Source organism: Protomyctophum parallelum (genome assembly GCF_964188405.1).
Source record: "Protomyctophum parallelum genome assembly, chromosome: 5".
NCBI classification, from domain to species: Eukaryota; Metazoa; Chordata; class Actinopteri; order Myctophiformes; family Myctophidae; genus Protomyctophum; species Protomyctophum parallelum.
Window position 1 is genome coordinate 17,845,470 of NC_139702.1, and position 21,552 is coordinate 17,867,021.

Below are 21,552 nucleotides of genomic sequence, written 5' to 3' on the forward strand. Positions count from 1 at the left end.
GCCGATCTACAAGCTCACAACGCGTCGCAGCGTGAGCTTGTAGATCAGCTATTTTCAGCATGCAACCAAGTGTAAAATGACTTATACCGGATCTCTTGTCCACTAGTCCCTTCCTAACATTTTAGTCTAGTTTTTATTTGTCGACGAAATTGTCAGTATATTTAGTCTTAGTTTTAGTCACCATAGCATAGTTTTAATTTAGTTTCCATTTAGTTTCAGTCCAAGATCGCCACGCCTGGAAAACACACGCAGGGAGGGAGGAGGGGGACGGCCAGTGGCGTGCACAGACATTTAGAGGGGCAGGTGATCAAGTGAAAAAAAGGGCACCTTGTGCAGCACATTTTGGGGCGGGAACCCATTTTGGTGCTTTAGCTATTGAAAAATAGCAGATCTACAAGCTCATAGCGCGCCACTCGGTGGCGCGCTATGAGCTTGTAGATCTGCTATTTTCTTTTAATCGAAGAACCACTGACATAGAAACATAGCTTTAGATTGTGGGGGGCCTAAATAATATAGTAGAAGCGTTTTTTATCAATATTTGATCAATGTCACCGCATGGTCCACACACTACAAAGTAAGAAAAAAAAGAAAACGTTTTTTTTTTAGCACATTGCCAAAAGGGCAGGGGGTGCTCTAGCACCCCCTAGTGTGTTGTTAGGAATGTTAGGAAGGGACTAGTGGACAAGAGACCCAGTATAAGTCATTTTACACTTGGTTGCATGCTGAAAATAGCTGATCTACAAGCTCACAACGTGTCGCAATGAGCTTGTAGATCGGCTATTTTCAGCAAGTGTAAAAACACTCATTACGACGGCATCAAGACCCGCCAAAATACATTTTAGTCGACAAAAATCAACTGTAGATTTAGTCAACTAAAATCTTATGACATTTAGTCGACTAAAACTAGACTAACACTCTGACTATGACTAAACTAAAATAGAAATTTGCTGCCAAAAACAACACTGATTTTGACCAACGCGTCGCGACACCAATAACACTGACCTTGAGACTGTTCCGATACGGATATGGCATTTTGACCAACGCGTCGCGACACCAATAACACTGACCTTGAGACTGTTCCGATACGGATATGGCATTTCGACCAACGCGTCGCGACACCAATAACACTGACCTTGAGACTGTTCCGATACGGATATGGCATTTTGACCAACGCGTCGCGACACCAATAACACTGACCTTGAGACTGTTCCGATACGGATATGGCATTTCGACCAACGCGTCGCGACACCAATAACACTGACCTTGTGACTGTTCCGATACGGATATGGCATTTTGACCAACGCGTCGCGACACCAATAACACTGACCTTCTGACTGTTCCGATACGGATATGGCATTTTGACCAACGCGTCGCGACACCAATAACACTGACCTTGTGCGAAGCCCAGCGCCCCGAACACGGCCAGCTTCAGGTCGGTGTCCAGCTGCGTCCCGTTGACGATGGGCTCGTCCGCCCACAGGCTCAGCCAGTAGTTGTAGGACAACGACGCCCCCTGCTGGAAGGCGTACAGCAGGACGATGGGCACGATGAGGGCCATGCCGATGGTCTTGAAGTACTCCATGTACATCTCCAACCTCACCTGGTTACGCAAAGACACCTCACGTCAACCTCACTATATATAAATGTACATCTCCAACCTCACCTGGTTACGCAAAGACACCTCACGTCAACCTCACTATATATATACATGTACATCTCCAACCTCACCTGGTTTACGCAAAGACACCTCACGTCAACCTCATTATATACACATGTACATCTCCAACCTCACCTGGTTACGCAAAGACACCTCACGTCAACCTCACTACATGTACATCTCCAACCTCACCTGGTTACGCAAAGACACCTCACGTCAACCTCACTATATATACATGTACATCTCCAACCTCACCTGGTTACGCAAAGACACCTCACGTCAACCTCATTATATATACATGTACATCTCCAACCTCACCTGGTTACGCAAAGACACCTCACGTCAACCTCACTATATATACATGTACATCTCCAACCTCACCTGGTTACGCAAAGACACCTCACGTCAACCTCACTATATATACATGTACATCTCCAACCTCACCTGGTTACGCAAAGACACCTCACGTCAACCTCACTATATATACATGTACATCTCCAACCTCACCTGGTTACGCAAAGACACCTCACGTCAACCTCACTATATATACATGTACATCTCCAACCTCACCTGGTTACGCAAAGACACCTCACGTCAACCTCACTATATATACATGTACATCTCCAACCTCACTATATATATACATGTACATCTCCAACCTCACCTGGTTATGCAAAGACACCTCACGTCAACCTCACTATATATACATGTACATCTCCAACCTCACCTGGTTACGCAAAGACACCTCACGTCAACCTCATTATATATACATGTACATCTCCAACCTCACTATATATACATGTACATCTCCAACCTCACCTGGTTATGCAAAGACACCACACGTCAACCTCATTATATATACATGTACATCTCCAACCTCACTATATATACATGTACATCTCCAACCTCACCTGGTTACGCAAAGACACCTCACGTCAACCTCATTATATATACATGTACATCTCCAACCTCACTATATATACATGTACATCTCCAACCTCACTATATATACATGTACATCTCCAACCTCACCTGGTTACGCAAAGACACCTCACGTCAACCTCACTATATATACATGTACATCTCCAACCTCACTATATATATACATGTACATCTCCAACCTCACCTGGTTATGCAAAGACACCTCACGTCAACCTCACTATATATATACATGTACATCTCCAACCTCACCTGGTTACGCAAAGACACCTCACGTCAACCTCATTATATATACATGTACATCTCCAACCTCACTATATATACATGTACATCTCCAACCTCACCTGGTTACGCAAAGACACCTCACGTCAACCTGACGTCACGTCAACTATATATACATGTACATCTCCAACCTCACCTGGTTATGCAAAGACACCTCACGTCAACCTCACTATATATATACATGTACATCTCCAACCTCACTATATATATACATGTACATCTCCAACCTCACTATATATATACATGTACATCTCCAACCTCACTATATATATACATGTACATCTCCAACCTCACTATATATATACATGTACATCTCCAACCTCACCTGGAGAACAAACATGGTATATTGTAAATGGTGCATTTATATAGCCTTCATCCAAGGCTTTATTTATCGGGAGAAATTAACCCATTCTGACCTGAGATCAGATTAATTAAACAATTAATTAAAGCTGCATCAGTCAACTCACAGTGGCCTATAATTGGACAAGAGATCCGGTATCATTTTACACTTGGTTAGATCGGCAAATGTCAGCAAAATCTGCCATTACGACGGACGGCATCATAGCCCGCGGCAAAAATACTATTTTTTCACCCCTGTGTCAATCATCTAATGTTATCCTGGGCTCTACACACCCTCCACCAATCTAGTCCCCATATATGGGGGACAAGGGGAGACCAACCTAGTCCCCATATATGGGGGACAAGGGGAGAGCAACGGACTTGAACTCATGCTTCCTTCATGCCTGAGTGTCCAAGTTGCTCCTTTACACCTGACAGGGGGGAGTTTCCCTGGTTGGACGTAGCGCGTGGAAGGAACACGTTATTCCAACCAGTTCCTTTCCCCTCCATCAGGAGCCCCGGCTGGCCAGGGGGAGGCAGTATAGAGACCAGTTCCTTTCCCCTCCATCAGGCGTCCCGGCTGGCCAGGGGGAGGCAGTTTAGTGACCAGGATTACTGCATGTTTTTTGTGAGGGTACCTACCCTAGGGGACAGGGGGAGAACATGTGAGGGTACCTACCCTAGGGGACACGGGGAGAACATGTGAGGGTACCTACCCTTGGGGACACGGGGAGAACATGCAAACTCCACACAGAAAGGCCCTTTCGCCAACCCCGCCTTCGGGTATGGGCACTGATAACACGGAGGAGGAAACACGCCGCCAGCACCCACAGCGTCCCGAGCGGGAATCGAACCCAGGACCTTCTCAAAATACTATTTTTTGACATAATGTCCAGCGTGGTACCGGTGCAGACCGCTGCTCACCCGTCCAGTGTGAACAGTGTGAACAGTGTGAACAGTGTTGACAGTGTGAACAGTGTGGACAGTGTGGACAGTGTGGACAGTGTGAACAGTGTGGACAGTGTGAACAGTGTGGACAGTGTGGTCTGTGTGGACTGTGAACAGTGTGAACATAATGTTCAGCGTGGTGGTACCGGTGCAGAGCGCTGCTCACCCGTCCAGTGCGGGCCTTGTCCACCACGGTCAGCTTGCCCGCATCCTCTGGCGCCCCCTGGTGGTCCTGGTGCTCGGAGAGCTCCGCCACTGGCTCCATGCTCTGCAGGTTGCTGTTGGTGCTGTCCCCCCTATGGGACACACGCACAGGTTCAGAGGTCAATGACACACGCACAGGTTCAGAGGTCAATGACACACACGCACAGGTTCAGAGGTCAATGACACACACACACACAGGTTCAGAGGTCAATGACACACACGCACAGGTTCAGAGGTCAATGACACACGCACAGGTTCAGAGGTCAATGACACACGCACACAGGTTCAGAGGTCAATGACACACGCACAGGTTCAGAGGTCAATGACACACGCACAGGTTCAGAGGTCAATGACACACGCACACAGGTTCAGAGGTCAATGACACACGCACAGGTTCAGAGGTCAATGACACACGCACAGGTTCAGAGGTCAATGACACACACACAGGTTCAGAGGTCAATGACACACGCACAGGTTCAGAGGTCAATGACACACGCACAGGTTCAGAGGTCAATGACACACGCACAGGTTCAGAGGTCAATGACACACGCACAGGTTCAGAGGTCAATGATACACACACGGGTTCAGAGGTCAATGACACACGCATCATCTACTCGAGTCCTGAACAGGCTTTGTTTCCCCCTAAGTCACAAAACCATGTGACTTAAAGGACCACTTCACCACTTTTCAACCTATCTTCATATAATGGGTCCTCACTAATAATCATGAAAGAATGGTGCAATTTTTTCTCTACTCGGTCTGTGTCTCGTAGGAGGGCTGTGGGCAGTTCAGAAACCAGTCTGTCTCATAGGAGGGCTGTGGGCAGTTCAGAAACCAGTCTGTGTCTCATAGGAGGGCTGTGGGCAGTTCAGAAACCTGTCTGTGTCTCATAGGAGGGCTGTGGGCAGTTCAGGAACCAGTATGTGTCTCGTAGGAGGGCTGTGGGCAGTTCAGAAACCAGTCTGTGTCTCATAGGAGGGCTGTGGGCAGTTCAGAAACCAGTCTGTGTCTCATAGGAGGGCTGTGGGCAGTTCAGAAACCAATCTGTGTCTCATAGGAGGGCTGTGGGCAGTTCAGAAACCAGTCTGTGTCTCATAGGAGGGCTGTGGGCAGTTAAGAAACCAGTCTGTGTCTCGTAGGAGGGCTGTGGGCAGTTCAGAAACCAGTCTGTGTCTCATAGGAGGGCTGTGGGCAGTTCAGAAACCAGTCTGTGTCTCATAGGAGGGCTGTGGGCAGTTCAGAAACCAGTCTGTCTCATAGGAGGGCTGTGGGCAGTTCAGAAACCTGTCTGTGTCTCATAGGAGGGCTGTGGGCAGTTCAGAAACCTGTCTGTGTCTCATAGGAGGGCTGTGGGCAGTTCAGAAACCGTCTTCCAGTGACATCATCGATGGGGAATACAAGATAATAGAAACTGCAGGCTTTCTTGTCCTGAAAAGTTGCGATGCGAAAATGGAAGCCATTGTTCTCACGATAATGAAAATTTAAACATTTTTGTAAAAATATCTTGTTTAAAAAAATAAAAAAACGACCTAATGATGATGTCACTGGAAGACGGTTTCTAAACTGCCCACAGCCCTCCTATGAGACACAGACTGAGTAGAGAAAAATCGTGCCATTTTTCCATGATTATTAGTGAGGACCTATTATATGAAGATAGGTTGAAAAGTGGTGAAGTGGTCCTTTAAGCTCTAAACATTTGTCTAATAATAATAATAATAATAATAATAATCAGCTGCTCCTGTGACAGGTCATGTGGGTGTTCTTACCCAATTAGCTGCTCCTGTGACAAGTCTCTGGAGAAGGGCATGAAGTCCACCATGCTGAGGCGAGCGTTGGACCTCCTGGAACCAGCTGTGTTACACAATGACAGGTTAGCGTTGATTAAACATTTTATATGAACAGAGCAACACTGTCATGTAAAACCACTGGTTCCCAAACATTGGGTCGGGGAATCGGGATCGATTTGTGGGTCGCGAAAAATTATTTACAATACGATACGATAATACTTTATTGTCAGCTTGCACTGAAATTTGTTTTGAGTTTTTAACTCAAACTTTTGCTTCGGGGGGTGGTGGTCCCTGGAACTACATATTTTCAGATGGGGGGGTCCGCGACCAAATACAGAGAATTCTGGGGGTCCTTGACATGGAAAAGGTTGAGCACCCACTGACATTGAACATTGAGCTTGTAGATCGGCTATTTTCAGCAAGTGTAAAAACACCCATTAAGACGGCATCAAGGCCCACCAAAATAATACATTTTAGTCGACTAAATAAACTGTAGATTTAGTCGACTAAAATCTTATGACATTTAGTCGACTAAAACTAGACTAACACCAAGACATTTCCAGGTGACTAAAATGTGACTAAAACTAAATGAAGTTTCAGTCCAAAGACTATGACTAAACTAAAATTGAAATTTGCTGCCAAAAACAACACTGCTACGTAGACAACGGTACATAGCTTAACGTCACCTCTCTGGATGGCGCCGCCGCTCTCCTTGCGCTCCACGTTGGCGAAGGTGTGGATGAACTCGGCGAAGGCTCCGTGGCGGCCCAGCAGCTCCGCGTACGACCCGCTCTCCGTCATCACGCCGTCTGCCAGAACCACGATGAGGTCCGCCTGCGGCAGGAAGCTGGTCCCGTGGGTCACCAGGATGCGAGTCTGGAGGAGTCCAAACGACGAGACACAAAGGGAACCAAATACATTAAAGGTATATTCAGTGATTTTCACTCAAAAAAACCTTTAGGTTTCATTTTTGGCTGGGACCCCAAAGCCTTTCGTCCAATCAGGATAGAGAGTCAAAAACGAAACCTAAGGTTTTTTGACCCCCTTCCCCCCAGGGTGTTAACTGGGGACAGGGAGGAACTCCTTATATGGTCAGCACACTCTATAGTAGGGAGGATTATCACAACAAAACAAATAAGTGATATTTGAATTAAGTGAAATCTGAGATCAGATTCTAAAAAATGTCTGTTTGAAAATGACAGTTTTCTGAAAAAGCTATGTTTCTATAGTCAGTCGTTCTTCGATTTTTCTAAAATAGCAGACCTACAAGCTTGTAGATCTGCTATTTTTAAATAGCTAAAGCATAACGTAATGCTAACACCAAAACACGAAAAATGTTTGTCGACGACTACCTTTTTTCACTGACGAAAACTAAATGTAAACTAAATGAAAACCGTGCTATGATGACTAAAACGAAGACTAAATATATTGACAATTTTGTCAACAAATAAATGTGCAGTCGTCAATGATCACGTCTTCTCTGTCTGAGGAAACAGGAGGAAACAGACGGATTGATTCAACACGCACAAGATTCAAGATCCATAGACTTTATTGCCGTGTCAACCAGTGTTGTTTTCGTCGACTAAAACTAAGACGAAAAATGTTCGTCGACTACCTTTTTCCACTGAAGAAAAACTAAATGGAAACTAAAGGAAAACCGTGCTATAGCTAAAACTATGACTAAATATTATACTGACAATTTCGTCAACAAATAAAAACTAGACTAAAATGTTAGGAAGGGACTAGTGGACAAGAGATCCAGTATAAGTCATTTTACACTTGGTTGCATGCTGCAAATAGCCGATCTGCAAGCTCACAACGCATCACAGCTGCGACGCATTGTCAGCTTGTAGATCTGCTACTTTCAGCAAGTGTTAAAGGGATTGTGACATTTAAAACACATTTTTGTAGATTTTTTGGCTTTTTTGGCTTTTCTTGACATCAATGTCACCAAAAAAAAACGAAGTTTGAACATTCAGTGTATTCTCTGCTTTCTGGACTTCTGTGAATAATTATGCAAAAATATCTCATCTGGTTGGACGGCAGAGATATACGTAGATCTCCGCTAAAGCTCCGCCCCCTCCCCTCTGCTCCCTGCCTAGTGCCTACCCTCTCTTCTCCGCTTCCTCATTGTGATCGTGACTTTGTTTCTTTGTAATATTTACTAATAATGGCTTCTAGAGAAAAATCAATCTGCTCTGTTGTTGGCTGTGTCAATCAACACAAGTCCTTACACTGGATACCAACTGGCCTAGATGACTCTTTTATTTTTGACGATGACTTCCTACCAAGTTGTCAAAGTAGCGCATCTTGGGTTGACAGGAAAGGGGGAATTACCGACATCTACAGGCTAAAATAATGTGTTTTTCCATGGCTTTTCAGGATGAAGATTAGACATACACAAAAACGAGAAAAAAATAAATACTGGAGTGGAGTTGAGTGTTCAAACTTTTTAGACACGTTTGAAGTACCATGGCCAAGACTTTTAATGTTGTTAAAATTATGTTATAAATCATGTCATAATACCTTTAATACAGTCATCAAGAGCGGCCCACCAAAATACATTTTGGTCGATTTTAGTCGACTAAATCAACTGCAGATTTAGTCAACTAAAATGGTATGATATTTAGTCGACTAAAACTACTAGACCAACACTAACATATTCCAGGTGACTAAAATGTGACTAAAACTAAATGAAAACTATTCAAGAAGAGACCAAAACTGAAATTAAAAATTTGCTGGCGAAAACAACACTGCCCACAAAGGGTACGACATACATCAGGAGGTTGGAAGAATACAACTAAAAAAAGAGTCTTCTCCCCACGATTATGATGATAACTTAAATAAACAGAGTCTGTTATGTCTGCAGGGGTTGTGGTTGAATAAACGTCTGGGTGCAACGCGGCCATGTTTGGACTGTCTGCGGCTGACCTGAACAAGTCTGGGAGAACGTCCCACACGAGGGGGTCATCCCAGGGGCGAAAATAGCAGATCTATACAAGCTCACAACGCGCCGCGCTGCGACGCGTTGTGAGCTTGTAGATCAGCTATTCTCGGGGGAGCAACCCCAGCACTCTTTAGCTATAGTGGAGATGCAGGTGTAAACGACATGGATGGATTTCCAAAACAAATTTGTTCAATACAAACGCTAAAATACTGTGTTCAAGTTCAGGAGACCTCGGGGGGGAAAAAAGCTATTCTCCTGAATGCTGCCGGAGCTTGTAGATCTGCTATTTTCAGCAAGTGCATTAGAATTAGGTCTTTCGACGGCATCAAGGTCCGCCAAAATTACATTTTAGTTGATTAAATCAACTGTAGATTTAGTCGATTTCAGTCGACTGGAACTAGACTAAACACCAAAACATTCCGGGTGACTAAAATGTAAGCTAAATAAACTATTCAAGAGACTATGACTAAAAACTAAAATCTAAATGTGCTGTCACAATTTTCTTTCTCCTTCAATTACTCAGGGTTAAGTCAATTGAGAACCAGCTCTCTCTTTTACAATGATCACACTGTACATAACAAACATTTGAACACACAGAGAAAAATATAATATAATAAACAATTCAGATTGAACTACAGCTATATTATGTCAAATCATTGAGTGAAATCAAGTTATTCAGTTTTAAGACTGATTGGGGGGGGGCATAGTATCTTACCCAGTTCAGAATTAATTAACCCATTTTGACCCATTCTGACCTGAGATCAGATTCTAAAAATGTGACCAAATTTGACTAGGAGACTGCCATTGGATTTGTTTGAATTTTAGTTTTTTCATTTCATATCAAAGCAGGGAATCGTAGCTTCAAATTGACATATTGGTTGTTCAGTTTGACCCACCAGGTTTTGGAGATATGGCTTATAGAGTAATGTCTTGCAGAGAAACAGCGAGTTGAGAAAACAGGCTTGAAAGGTTCACTTCTGTGGTCTCTAACATTACACCTAGCTACAGGGTAAGACCACTTTTTTGGAGGTTTGGGTTGTTTTCTTACCTTATTATGGTCAAACTAGTCCAGTCCAGGAGTTAATTCGCTCCATTGTGCAGTTTTATAGAAAATAACTTTATAATAATACCAGCCCAATGAGCCCATTGACTTACATGGTAGCGGGGAAACAGCTCTCAAAGTCACTATTTTAGGACATGAACGAACGCAACAAAAGCTGATTCTGACAGCTTATGACATCAGGAAAACTCATGCGGTTTTATTTTTAATAAAAAATGTCAACGTTGTCTTGTTTTGACTAATTTGTGTAGAAAGAAGATCTGGTAGGTATGCTTACGCCAACCGAATCACTTCTGTTTTCATGTGACGCGGTACTACGATCCGATTGGTCCAACTCTAACTGCAACAATCTGGAACAGTGCACTTCATCCTCCGTTCTAAAAGTATCGAAAGCCTACAAACTTATGACTGCTTGCCGTGGGTGTCTGTGTCGGGTACTGCTCGACTGCAGATGGATTGGGTGCTCTCAGCGTACAACACAGGCAGCCAGCGTGCTTCCTTGTTTACAAATGAAACCGGAAACGGAAGACCGCATTGCAGCTTCAGTGTCTCTCCAAACAAAATAGTACCTTTATAAATATACGTTAAAACACGGAAATAAAACCGCATGAGTTTTCCTGATGTCATAAGCTGTCAGAATCAGTTTTTGTTGCGTTCGTTCATGTGCTAAAAGAGTGACTTTGAGAGCTGTTTCCCCGCTACAATGGAAGTCAATGGGCTCAAGTTATTTTCTATAAAACTGCACAATGGAGCGAAATAACTCCTGGACTGGACTAGTTTGACCATAATAAGGTAAGAAAACAACCCAAACCTCCAAAAAAGTGGTCTTACCCTTTAAGCATTTATTTCATATTTACATGTCAATTTCAGCTTTGACACTTATTTCAGACATGCTCTAGTATGTGAAGAGTGCTATTAACTCATTTTGAAAAAAGAGAAAAGTTTTTCTCCTCTGGTGAAAAGCTGGAATGTGCGCGATGGCAGTCTCTCAGTCAAATCTGGTCACAAATGTCTTCTACATCCTGACAGTTTTCTGAAAAAGCCATGTTTCTATGTCAGTCGTTCTTAGATTTTTCAAAAATAGCAGACCTACAAGCTCGTAGCGCGCCACCGAGTGGCGCGCTACGAGCTTGTAGATCTGCTATTTTTCAATAGCTAAAGCATCACATAGTGCTAACACCAAAAGGGGTTCTCCCGCCCCAAAATGAATTAATATCAGGAATTTCTAACAGAAAGTACTCTTGAGAACGGTTCTTGAAGACGGCCTATCGCTTTAGGCTGTAACGGACCGCAGAGATAATCAGGACGGACGGTGTCACCTTGTCTCTCAGAACTCCTTTGGGTCCGATGACCTTGTCTCTCAGAACTCACCTTGTCTCTCAGAACTCCTTTGGGTCCGATGACCTTGTCTCTCAGAACTCACCTTGTCTCTCAGAACTCCTTTGGGTCCGATGACCTTGTCGAAGATGTGCTGACCCACGTGAGCGTCCACGGCAGACAGAGGGTCGTCCAGCAGGTAGAGGTCGGCCTTCCTGTAGACCGCCCGGGCCAGACTCACCCTCTGCTTCTGGCCCCCGGACAGGTTGAGGCCCTGGGGGAAAATATAGCATTCAGGGCCTTTCACACGGGAAGCCAGGAACGCAGGCGTTGTTGCCTGGATCAACACAGGTCTCCCCCTAGGGTAGGTACCCTCACAAAAACATGCAGTAATCCTGGTCTCAAAAACTGCCTCCCCCTGGCCAGCCGGGGCGCCTGATGGAGGGGAAAGGAACTGGTCTCTATACTGCCTCCCCCTGGCCAGCCGGGGCGCCTGATGGAGGGGAAAGGAACTGGTCTCTATACTGCCTCCCCCTGGCCAGCCGGGGCGCCTGATGGAGGGGAAAGGAACTGGTCTCTATACTGCCTCCCCCTGGCCAGCCGGGGTGCCTGATGGAGGGGAAAGGAACTGGTCTCTATACTGCCTCCCCCTGGCCAGCCAGGGCACCTGATGGAGGGGAAAGGAACTGGTCGGAATAACGTGTTCCTTCCACGCGCTACGTCCAACCAGGGAAACTCCCCCCTGTCAGGTGTAAAGGAGCGACTTGGACACTCAGGCATGAAGGAAGCATGAGTTCAAGTCCGTTGCTCTCCCCAGGTTGGCGGAGGGTGTGTAGAGCCCAGGATCACATTAGATGATTGACACAGGGGTGAAAAATGGGTTACAAAATCGTGGGATAAAAAAATATATTTAAACACAGGTCTCCTCCCAGGTCTGCTCAAGAGGGGCGCGACAACGCAAGCGTAAATGCGGGTGTGTGCAGGAAACGAGCACGCGCGCAAAACAAATTCACGGGACCGCGCTCACGTAAATACGCTTTGCGTTGTCGCAAGGCGACCGCTCCCCAGTGCCCCGCGTAAACGAGCCATCCTCCCTGGCCTGTGTGTGTCTGTGCCTGTGTGTTAGGGTGTGCAACAGTGACACTTGGTGGTGAACACACGCTATAACGCTATTTTCGTGCTCGGAAACAGCCAGGGAAACAGGGACGGACCCAGGGACCCAGGGACAGACCCAGGGACACAGGGACCCAGGGACCCAGGGACACAGGGACAGACCCAGGGACACAGGGACCCAGGGACACAGGGACACAGAGACCCAGGGACACAGGGACAGACCCAAGTACACAGGGACAAAGGGACAGACCCAGGGACCCAGGGACAGACCCAGGGACCCAGGGACACAGGGACCCAGGGACACAGGGACACAGGGACCCAGGGACAGACCCAGGGACACAGGGACAGACCCAGGGACAGACCCAGGGACACAGGGACAGACCCAGGGACAGACACAGGGACGGACCCAGGGACACAGGGACAAAGGGACAGACACAGGGACAGACACAGGGACACAGGGACGGACCCAGGGACAAAGCCACACACATAGCTGTCTATAGGAGTGGTTGCACCGCCCCAAAGATGTGCTGCGAAAAAACAACAAAAGTAATAAATAATACTAACCTTCTCTCCGATCTCGGTGGCGTCCCCCGCTGGCAGGATGTCCAGGTCGGGCAGCAGAGCACAGGCCTCCAGGACCCGCTGGTACCACGACTTCTGCTTCTCCCGACCGAACAGCACGTTGTCCTGGACCGTGGCGTTCTGGATCCAGGCCTGCTGGGGCACGTAGGCCACGGAGCCCTGAGAATGACCAGAGAAACAAACAGTTATCCTCATCCATCCATCTTCAACCGCTTATCCGTAGTCAGGTCGCGGGGGCAACAGCTCCACCAGAGAGCTCCAGACCTTGTACGTCTGCTATTTTTTTTTTATCGAAGAACGACTGACATAGAAACACAGCTTTTTCAGAAAACTGTCATCTTCAAACAGACATTTTGTAGAATCCGTCCTCCGGTTCTAACCGGTTTTAAATACAACAAACGTACCTTAACGGTGACGCTCCCGCTCCTCTTCTCCGTCTCTCCCAACATGGCCGACAGCAGAGAAGACTTCCCGCTGCCCACGTGTCCCACCACCGCCACGAGGGAACCCCGAGGCACGCGCATACTAATCCTGTTAACGACATGTTAACGACATGTTAACGACATACTAATCCTGTTAACGACATGTTAACGACATGTTAACGACATACTAATCCTGTTAACGACATGTTAACGACATGTTAACGACATACTAATCCTGTTAACGACATGTTAACGACATACTAATCCTGTTAACGACATGTTAACGACATGTTAACGACATACTAATCCTGTTAATGACATGTTAACGACATGTTAACGACATACTAATCCTGTTAACGACACGAGTGAAGAATCAACTCATTTTGAAAAAAGAAAAAAACGTTTTTCTCCTCTGGTGAAAAGCTGGAATGTGCACGATGGCAGTCTCTCAGTCAAATCTGGTCACATATAGCAAACAACGTCAAGGGCGGTATAAATATTAGGTTACCGTTTCAGACAGGGGGGGCCTTCAGTAGACCAGCTGAATGTGCAGTCGTCAATGATCACGTCTTCTCTGTCTGAGGAAACAGGAGGAAACAGACGGATTGATTCAACACGCACAAGATTCAAGATCCATAGACTTTATTGCCGTGTCAACCAGTGTTGTTTTCGTCGACTAAAACTAAGACGAAAAATGTTCGTCTACCTTTTTCCACTGAAGAAAAACTAAATGGAAACTAAAGGAAAACCGTGCTATAGCTAAAACTATGACTAAATATTATACTGACAATTTCGTCAACAAATAAAAACTAGACTAAAATGTTAGGAAGGGACTAGTGGACAAGAGATCCAGTAGAAGTCATTTTACATGTGGTTGCATGCAGAAAATAGCTGATCTACAAGCTCACAACGCGTCGCAGTGCGACGCGTTGTGAGCTTGTAGATCAGCTATTTTCAGCAAGTGTAAAAACAGTCCTTACGACGGCATCAATGCCCACCAAAATACATTTTAGTCGACTAAATCAACTGTAGATTTAGTCGACTAAAATCTCATGACATTTCGTCGACTAAAACTAGACTAACACTAACACATTCCAGGTGACTAAAATGTGACTAAAACTAAATGAAAACTATTCAAAAGACTACGACTAAAACTAAAATCAAAATTTGCTGCCAAAAACAACACTGGTGTCAACAGAGTTGATTGGAATTAGTTTTCCGTGCTCTAAAAACAGACATGCAAACAGACACATATTCACATCACATAGTCAGATCTAAAAACAGACATGCACACAGACACATATTCACGTCACATAGTCAGATCTAAAAACAGACATGCACACAGACACATATTCACGTCACATAGTCAGATCTAAAAACAGACATGCAAACAGACACATATTCACATCACATAGTCAGATCTAAAAACAGACATGCAAACAGACACATATTCACATCACATAGTCAGATCTAAAAACAGACATGCAAACAGACACATATTCACATCACATAGTCAGATCTAAAAACAGACATGCACACAGACACATATTCACGTCACATAGTCAGATCTAAAAACAGACATGCACACAGACACATATTCACGTCACATATTCAGATCTAAAAACAGACATGCACACAGACACATATTCACGTCACATAGTCAGATCTAAAAACAGACATGCAAACAGACACATATTCACGTCACATATTCAGATCTAAAAACAGACATGCAAACAGACACATATTCACGTCACATATTCAGACAGTAGAAAAATATACGAAAGTAAAAAAACATCACATGAGAGAGACCAATAAATAAGAAGAATGCAAAACGTTACAATTCATGGTAAATAAATAGCAATTCCTCGCACACGCACGCACACACGCGCACCCACACGCACGCACACACACACGCGCACACACACACGCACACACACACACACACACACACACACACACACACACACACACACACACAGCAAACATGTACAGGAGGAACGGGAAAAAACCATGATACCAAATACGAAGTTTAATTATAATAATGTATACTAACACACACAGACTTCCCCCCCATGCGTAATCAGAGGTGATTGCATTAGGCTCCAATGACAGAGGTTTGAGTATAATTACATTATAGGTTCCACGCGTCTCTTAGCCCATTCTGAACGGGAACCCATTTTGGTGTCAGCATCATGTCATGCTTTAGCTATTGAAAAACAGCAGATCTACAAGCTCATAGCGCGCCACCGAGTGGCGCGCTACGAGCTTGTAGGTCTGCTATTATTTTTAAATCGAAGAACATTTTTTTAGAATCTGATCTCAGGTCAGAATGGGTTCATCAGACCAGTGTGTGTCCAGTGGAAACCTCGTATGAATCTGATCTCAGGTCAGAATGGAGGAATGGGTTAGGCCATTTAGACCTGAGGACGATTCTACAAAAATGTCTTCTAAATCCTGACAGTTTTCAGAAAAAAACTCATGTTTCTGTCAGTTGTTCTCACAGGGTTAAAAAACCCATGTTTCTGTCAGTTGTTCTGTAATAATCGGCCTCCAAACCCACATCTGAAAACATGTTGTTCTAGGGACCCCCACAGTAGCAAAGATTTGAGTTCAAAACGTTCGCTCTGAAAGATTTTTCTCACTCGGTGCCACGCTATATATGAGCTTGTAGATCTGCTATTTTTCAATAAAGCTAAAGCATATAACAAAAGGGGGTTCCCGCCCAGAATGGGTTAATTAGGACGTGTCGACAGATACAGACAGAGACAGAGGCCTCTTTTAGACGGCGACCATCTCCATATAACACGTCAAAGTCCCGTTGCGTTCTCATTTTTTTGGACCATTTACATGAGAACGCACACTTGAATGAACACGCTACAAAGTGCATGCATATATATGCCAGGTCGCTAGGTGGCGCGTGTCCTTGTGGGGTCCGTGTGACGCAGCGCTTATATAAACCATAGACATAAGTCACGCATGCGTAGAACTACTTCCGTTCTTCTTCTACACAGAAAGTAAACAAACGTCGCGTCCTCATCACACCTCCAGCAAACCGGACTATCCGACATGGTTGTTGTTGTTCGTTTCCCCTAGCAACTGACGCATGCCTATGACACCATGTAAAAACGTAGGACACGGGGCGAGCCGACCAGAGCTGACGTAAGCCATGATGTCACAAGTTTTGCGGATCCACCGTTTTGCCTGTTTATATGGAGACCAAAGGAAACGGCGATCTAAAAGATTTCCACTCTGGGAGGTGGTTTCACTTCGTTGCGTTTTCACCTCCTGTGAACACGGTTCTTGTCTAAATGACAGCAGCAAACGATACTTTATTTTGCCGTTTTTTATGAACACCATCCTCGTGTAAATAGCACCAGAGAGAGGAGGACCTTTGAATCATACGTCTGACTTTGTGTCTGTGATTTATATCCAAACCGCTGTTATGCTGAACATCCTATAATTACCCTGTCTACCCGCCGCTCGGTCGGAGGGGGGAGGAGGGAACCAGGAAGTGACGATGAACGGGAACCCCTCATAGGATTCCCCAACATACGTGTAAACAGTTCAGTGATGTCTCCTCAAGGCCCCCCTGTCTCTACAGATACATGTAAACAGTTCAGTGATGTCTCCTCAAGGCCCCCCTGTCTCTACAGATACATGTAAACAGTTCAGTGATGTCTCATCAAAGCCCCCCTGTCTCTAACATACGTGTAAACAGTTCAGTGATGTCTCCTCAAGACCCCCCTGTCTCTAGATACGTGTAAACAGTTCAGTGATGTCTCCTCAAGGCCCCCCTGTCTCTACAGATACATGTAAACAGTTCAGTGATGTCTCCTCAAGGCCCCCCTGTCTCTACAGATACGTGTAAACAGTTCAGTGATGTCTCCTCAAGGCCCCTCTGTCTCTAACATACGTGTAAACAGTTCAGTGATGTCTCCTCAAGACCCCCCTGTCTCTACAGATACATGTAAACAGTTCAGTGATGTCTCCTCAAGGCCCCTCTGTCTCTAACATATGTGTAAACAGTTCAGTGATGTCTCCTCAAGGCCCCCCTGTCTCTACAGATACATGTAAACAGTTCAGTGATGTCTCCTCAAGGCCCCCCTGTCTCTAACATACGTGTAAACAGTTCAGTGATGTCTCCTCAAGGCCCCCCTGTCTCTACAGATACATGTAAACAGTTCAGTGATGTCTCCTCAAGGCCCCCCTGTCTCTACAGATACATGTAAACAGTTCAGTGATGTCTCCTCAAGGCCCCCCTGTCTCTACAGATACATGTAAACAGTTCAGTGATGTCTCCTCAAGGCCCCCCTGTCTCTACAGATACGTGTAAACAGTTCAGTGATGTCTCCTCAAGGCCCCCCTGTCTCTACAGATACATGTAAACAGTTCAGTGATGTCTCCTCAAGGCCCCCCCTGTCTCTACAGATACGTGTAAACAGTTCAGTGATGTCTCCTCAAGGCCCCCCCTGTCTCTACAGATACATGTAAACAGTTCAGTGATGTCTCCTCAAGGCCCCCCTGTCTCTAACATACGTGTAAACAGTTCAGTGATGTCTCCTCAAGGCCCCCCTGTCTCTACAGATACATGTAAACAGTTCAGTGATGTCTCCTCAAGGCCCCCCTGTCTCTACAGATACATGTAAACAGTTCAGTGATGTCTCCTCAAGGCCCCCCCTGTCTCTAACATACATGTAAACAGTTCAGTGATGTCTCCTCAAGGCCCCCCTGTCTCTAACATACGTGTAAACAGTTCAGTGATGTCTCCTCAAGGCCCCCCTGTCTCTTAACCCATTCTGACCTGAGATCAGATTCATACGAGGTTTCCACTGGGACACACACTGGTCTGATTAACCCATTCTGACCTGAGATCAGATTCTAAAAATGTCATTCGTTCTTCGAGTTTTCAAAAAATAGCAGACCTACGAGCTTGTAGATCTGCTATTTTTCAATAGCTAAAGCATAGCATGATGCTGACACCAAAATGGGTTCCCGTTCAGAATGGGTTAAAGCCCATAGGGCTGTATTTTGCATGTCTTAAGTACCAGGTCTTATTACCTAACTTGAGTAAACTAAAGACCTGGAGGCGTGATCAATGCTCTTTGGCCACTCAGAATAGCCAAATGGCATTGATCACGCCTCCAGGTCTTTAGTTTACTCAAGTTAGGTAATAAGACCTGGTACTTAAGACACGCAAAATACAGCCCATAGTCTCCAACCGAGACACTTTTAGGAAGCATTTTACTTTATAATCCTTTTAGACCTATGCAAACAGATTCTACACAAATATCTTATAAATCCTAACGGTTTTCTGAAAAACCTACGTTTCTATGTCAGTGGTTCTCATGTGTCACGTACGGGCCGGCCGTGCTCAAACTATTTCATGTCAAGGACCCCCAAAACCTACAGTATATGTAATCGGCCGCCGACCCCCATCTGAAAATATGTTATTCCAGCCAGGGACCCCCCCCCCCCTCCCCCCAGAAGCAAAGATTTGAGTTAAAAAACGTTCGCTCTGAAAGAATATTTATTCAAAGATTTGAGCCACATTTTCAGGATTTTTCAAAAAAGAATAGCAGATCTACAAGCTCCGCTACGAGCTTGTAGAGCTGCTTTAACATAATCCTTAAAACATCAAAAGGGGTTCCCGCCCTGAATGGGTTTTAAACCCAACAGAGCCGGTTCCTTCACCCTGAATGGGTTTTAAACCCAACAGAGCCGGTTCCTTCACCGCCCTGAATGGGTTTTAAACCCAACAGAGCAGGTTCCTTCACCGCCCTGAATGGGTTTTAAACCCAACAGAGCCGGTTCCTTCACCGCCCTGAATGGGTTTTAAACCCAACAGAGCCGGTTCCTTCACCCTGAATGGGTTTTAAACCCAACAGAGCCGGTTCCTTCACCCTGAATGGGTTTTAAACCCAACAGAGCCGGTTCCTTCACCCTGAATGGGTTTTAAACCCAACAGAGCCGGTTCCTTCACCCTGAATGGGTTTTAAACCCAACAGAGCCGGTTCCTTCACCCTGAATGGGTTTTAAACCCAACAGAGCCGGTTCCTTCACCCTGAATGGGTTTTAAACCCAACAGAGCCGGTTCCTTCACCGCCCTGAATGGGTTTTAAACCCAACAGAGCCGGTTCCTTCACCCTGAATGGGTTTTAAACCCAACAGAGCCGGTTCCTTCACCCTGAATGGGTTTTAAACCCAACAGAGCCGGTTCCTTCACCGCCCTGAATAGGTTTTAAACCCAACAGAGCCGGTTCCTTCACCCTGAATGGGTTTTAAACCCAACAGAGCCGGTTCCTTCACCGCCCTGAATGGGTTTTAAACCCAACAGAGCCGGTTCCTTCACCCTGAATGAGTTTTAAACCCAACAGAGCCGGTTCCTTCACCCTGAATGGGTTTTAAACCCAACAGAGCCGGTTCCTTCACCCTGAATGGGTTTTAAACCCAACAGAGCCGGTTCCTTCACCCTGAATGGGTTTTAAACCCAACAGAGCTGGTTCCTTCACCCTGAATGGGTTTTAAACCCAACAGAGCCGGTTCCTTCACCGCCCTGAATGGGTTTTAAACCCAACAGAGCCGGTTCCTTCACCCTGAATGGGTTTTAAACCCAACAGAGCCGGTTCCTTCACCCTGAATGGGTTTTAAACCCAACAGAGCCGGTTCCTTCACCGCCCTGAATGGGTTTTAAACCCAACAGAGCCGGTTCCTTCACCCTGAATGGGTTTTAAACCCAACAGAGCCGGTTCCTTCACCGCCCTGAATGGGTTTTAAACCCAACAGAGCCGGTTCCTTCACCCTGAATGGGTTTTAAACCCAACAGAGCAGGTTCCTTCACCGCCCTGAATGGGTTTTAAACCCAACAGAGCCGGTTCCTTCACCCTGAATGGGTTTTAAACCCAACAGAGCCGGTTCCTTCACCCTGAATGGGTTTTAAACCCAACAGAGCCGGTTCCTTCACCCTGAATGGGTTTTAAACCCAACAGAGCTGGTTCCTTCACCCTGAATGGGTTTTAAACCCAACAGAGCCGGTTCCTTCACCGCCCTGAATGGGTTTTAAACCCAACAGAGCCGGTTCCTTCACCCTGAATGGGTTTTAAACCCAACAGAGCCGGTTCCTTCACCCTGAATGGGTTTTAAACCCAACAGAGCCGGTTCCTTCACCGCCCTGAATGGGTTTTAAACCCAACAGAGCCGGTTCCTTCACCCTGAATGGGTTTTAAACCCAACAGAGCCGGTTCCTTCACCGCCCTGAATGGGTTTTAAACCCAACAGAGCCGGTTCCTTCACCCTGAATGGGTTTTAAACCCAACAGAGCAGGTTCCTTCACCGCCCTGAATGGGTTTTAAACCCAACAGAGCCGGTTCCTTCACCCTGAATGGGTTTTAAACCCAACAGAGCCGGTTCCTTCACCCTGAATGGGTTTTAAACCCAACAGAGCCGGTTCCTTCACCCTGAATGGGTTTTAAACCCAACAGAGCCGGTTCCTTCGGTAGTAAAACTCTTACCAGAACTTAACGGAGCCTTGTTGACATTATCCGCCTTCAGTTCCTCTGAACACAGATATTTCCCCAGACGTTTCAGTGACACCAGAGCCTATAAAAACACACACACACAGGGAACTGTAAGTAATCTCATACATACATTACCGTCAGTGTTGTTTTCGTCGACTAAAACTAAGACGAAAAATGTTCGTCGACTACCTTTTTTCACTGACAAAAACAAATAAGCTACGATGACTAAAACTAAGACTAAATATACTGACAATTCTGTCGACAAATAAAAACTAGACTTAAATGGAAGGGACTAGTGGACAACAGATCCAGTATAAGTCATTTTACACTTGGTTGCAAGCTCACAACGCGTCGCAGTGCGACGCGTTGTGAGCTTGTAGATCTGCTATTTTCAGCAAGTGTAAAAACACTCATTACGACGGCATCAAGGCCCGCCGAAAT

General features: G+C 45.6%; 1 protein-coding gene across 5 annotated transcripts in view; it reads right to left on the bottom strand.

The window, feature by feature from the left end:
* LOC310859259 (multidrug resistance-associated protein 1-like) overlaps positions 1–21,552 on the bottom strand; it is an 85,803-nt gene that overhangs the window by 21,320 nt on the left and 42,931 nt on the right. For all 5 annotated transcript variants that reach the window (XM_083765669.1, XM_083765673.1, XM_083765670.1 and 2 more), the window contains 9 exons: positions 21,106–21,193; positions 14,106–14,175; positions 13,580–13,706; positions 13,158–13,334; positions 11,587–11,754; positions 6,843–7,032; positions 6,136–6,220; positions 4,332–4,461; positions 1,393–1,600 (listed from right to left, as the gene is read on the bottom strand). In XM_083765669.1, coding sequence (XP_083621795.1) covers positions 1,393–1,600; positions 4,332–4,461; positions 6,136–6,220; positions 6,843–7,032; positions 11,587–11,754; positions 13,158–13,334; positions 13,580–13,706; positions 14,106–14,175; positions 21,106–21,193 — 1,243 coding nt within the window. The remainder of the gene's footprint in view (positions 1–1,392; positions 1,601–4,331; positions 4,462–6,135; positions 6,221–6,842; positions 7,033–11,586; positions 11,755–13,157; positions 13,335–13,579; positions 13,707–14,105; positions 14,176–21,105; positions 21,194–21,552) is intronic.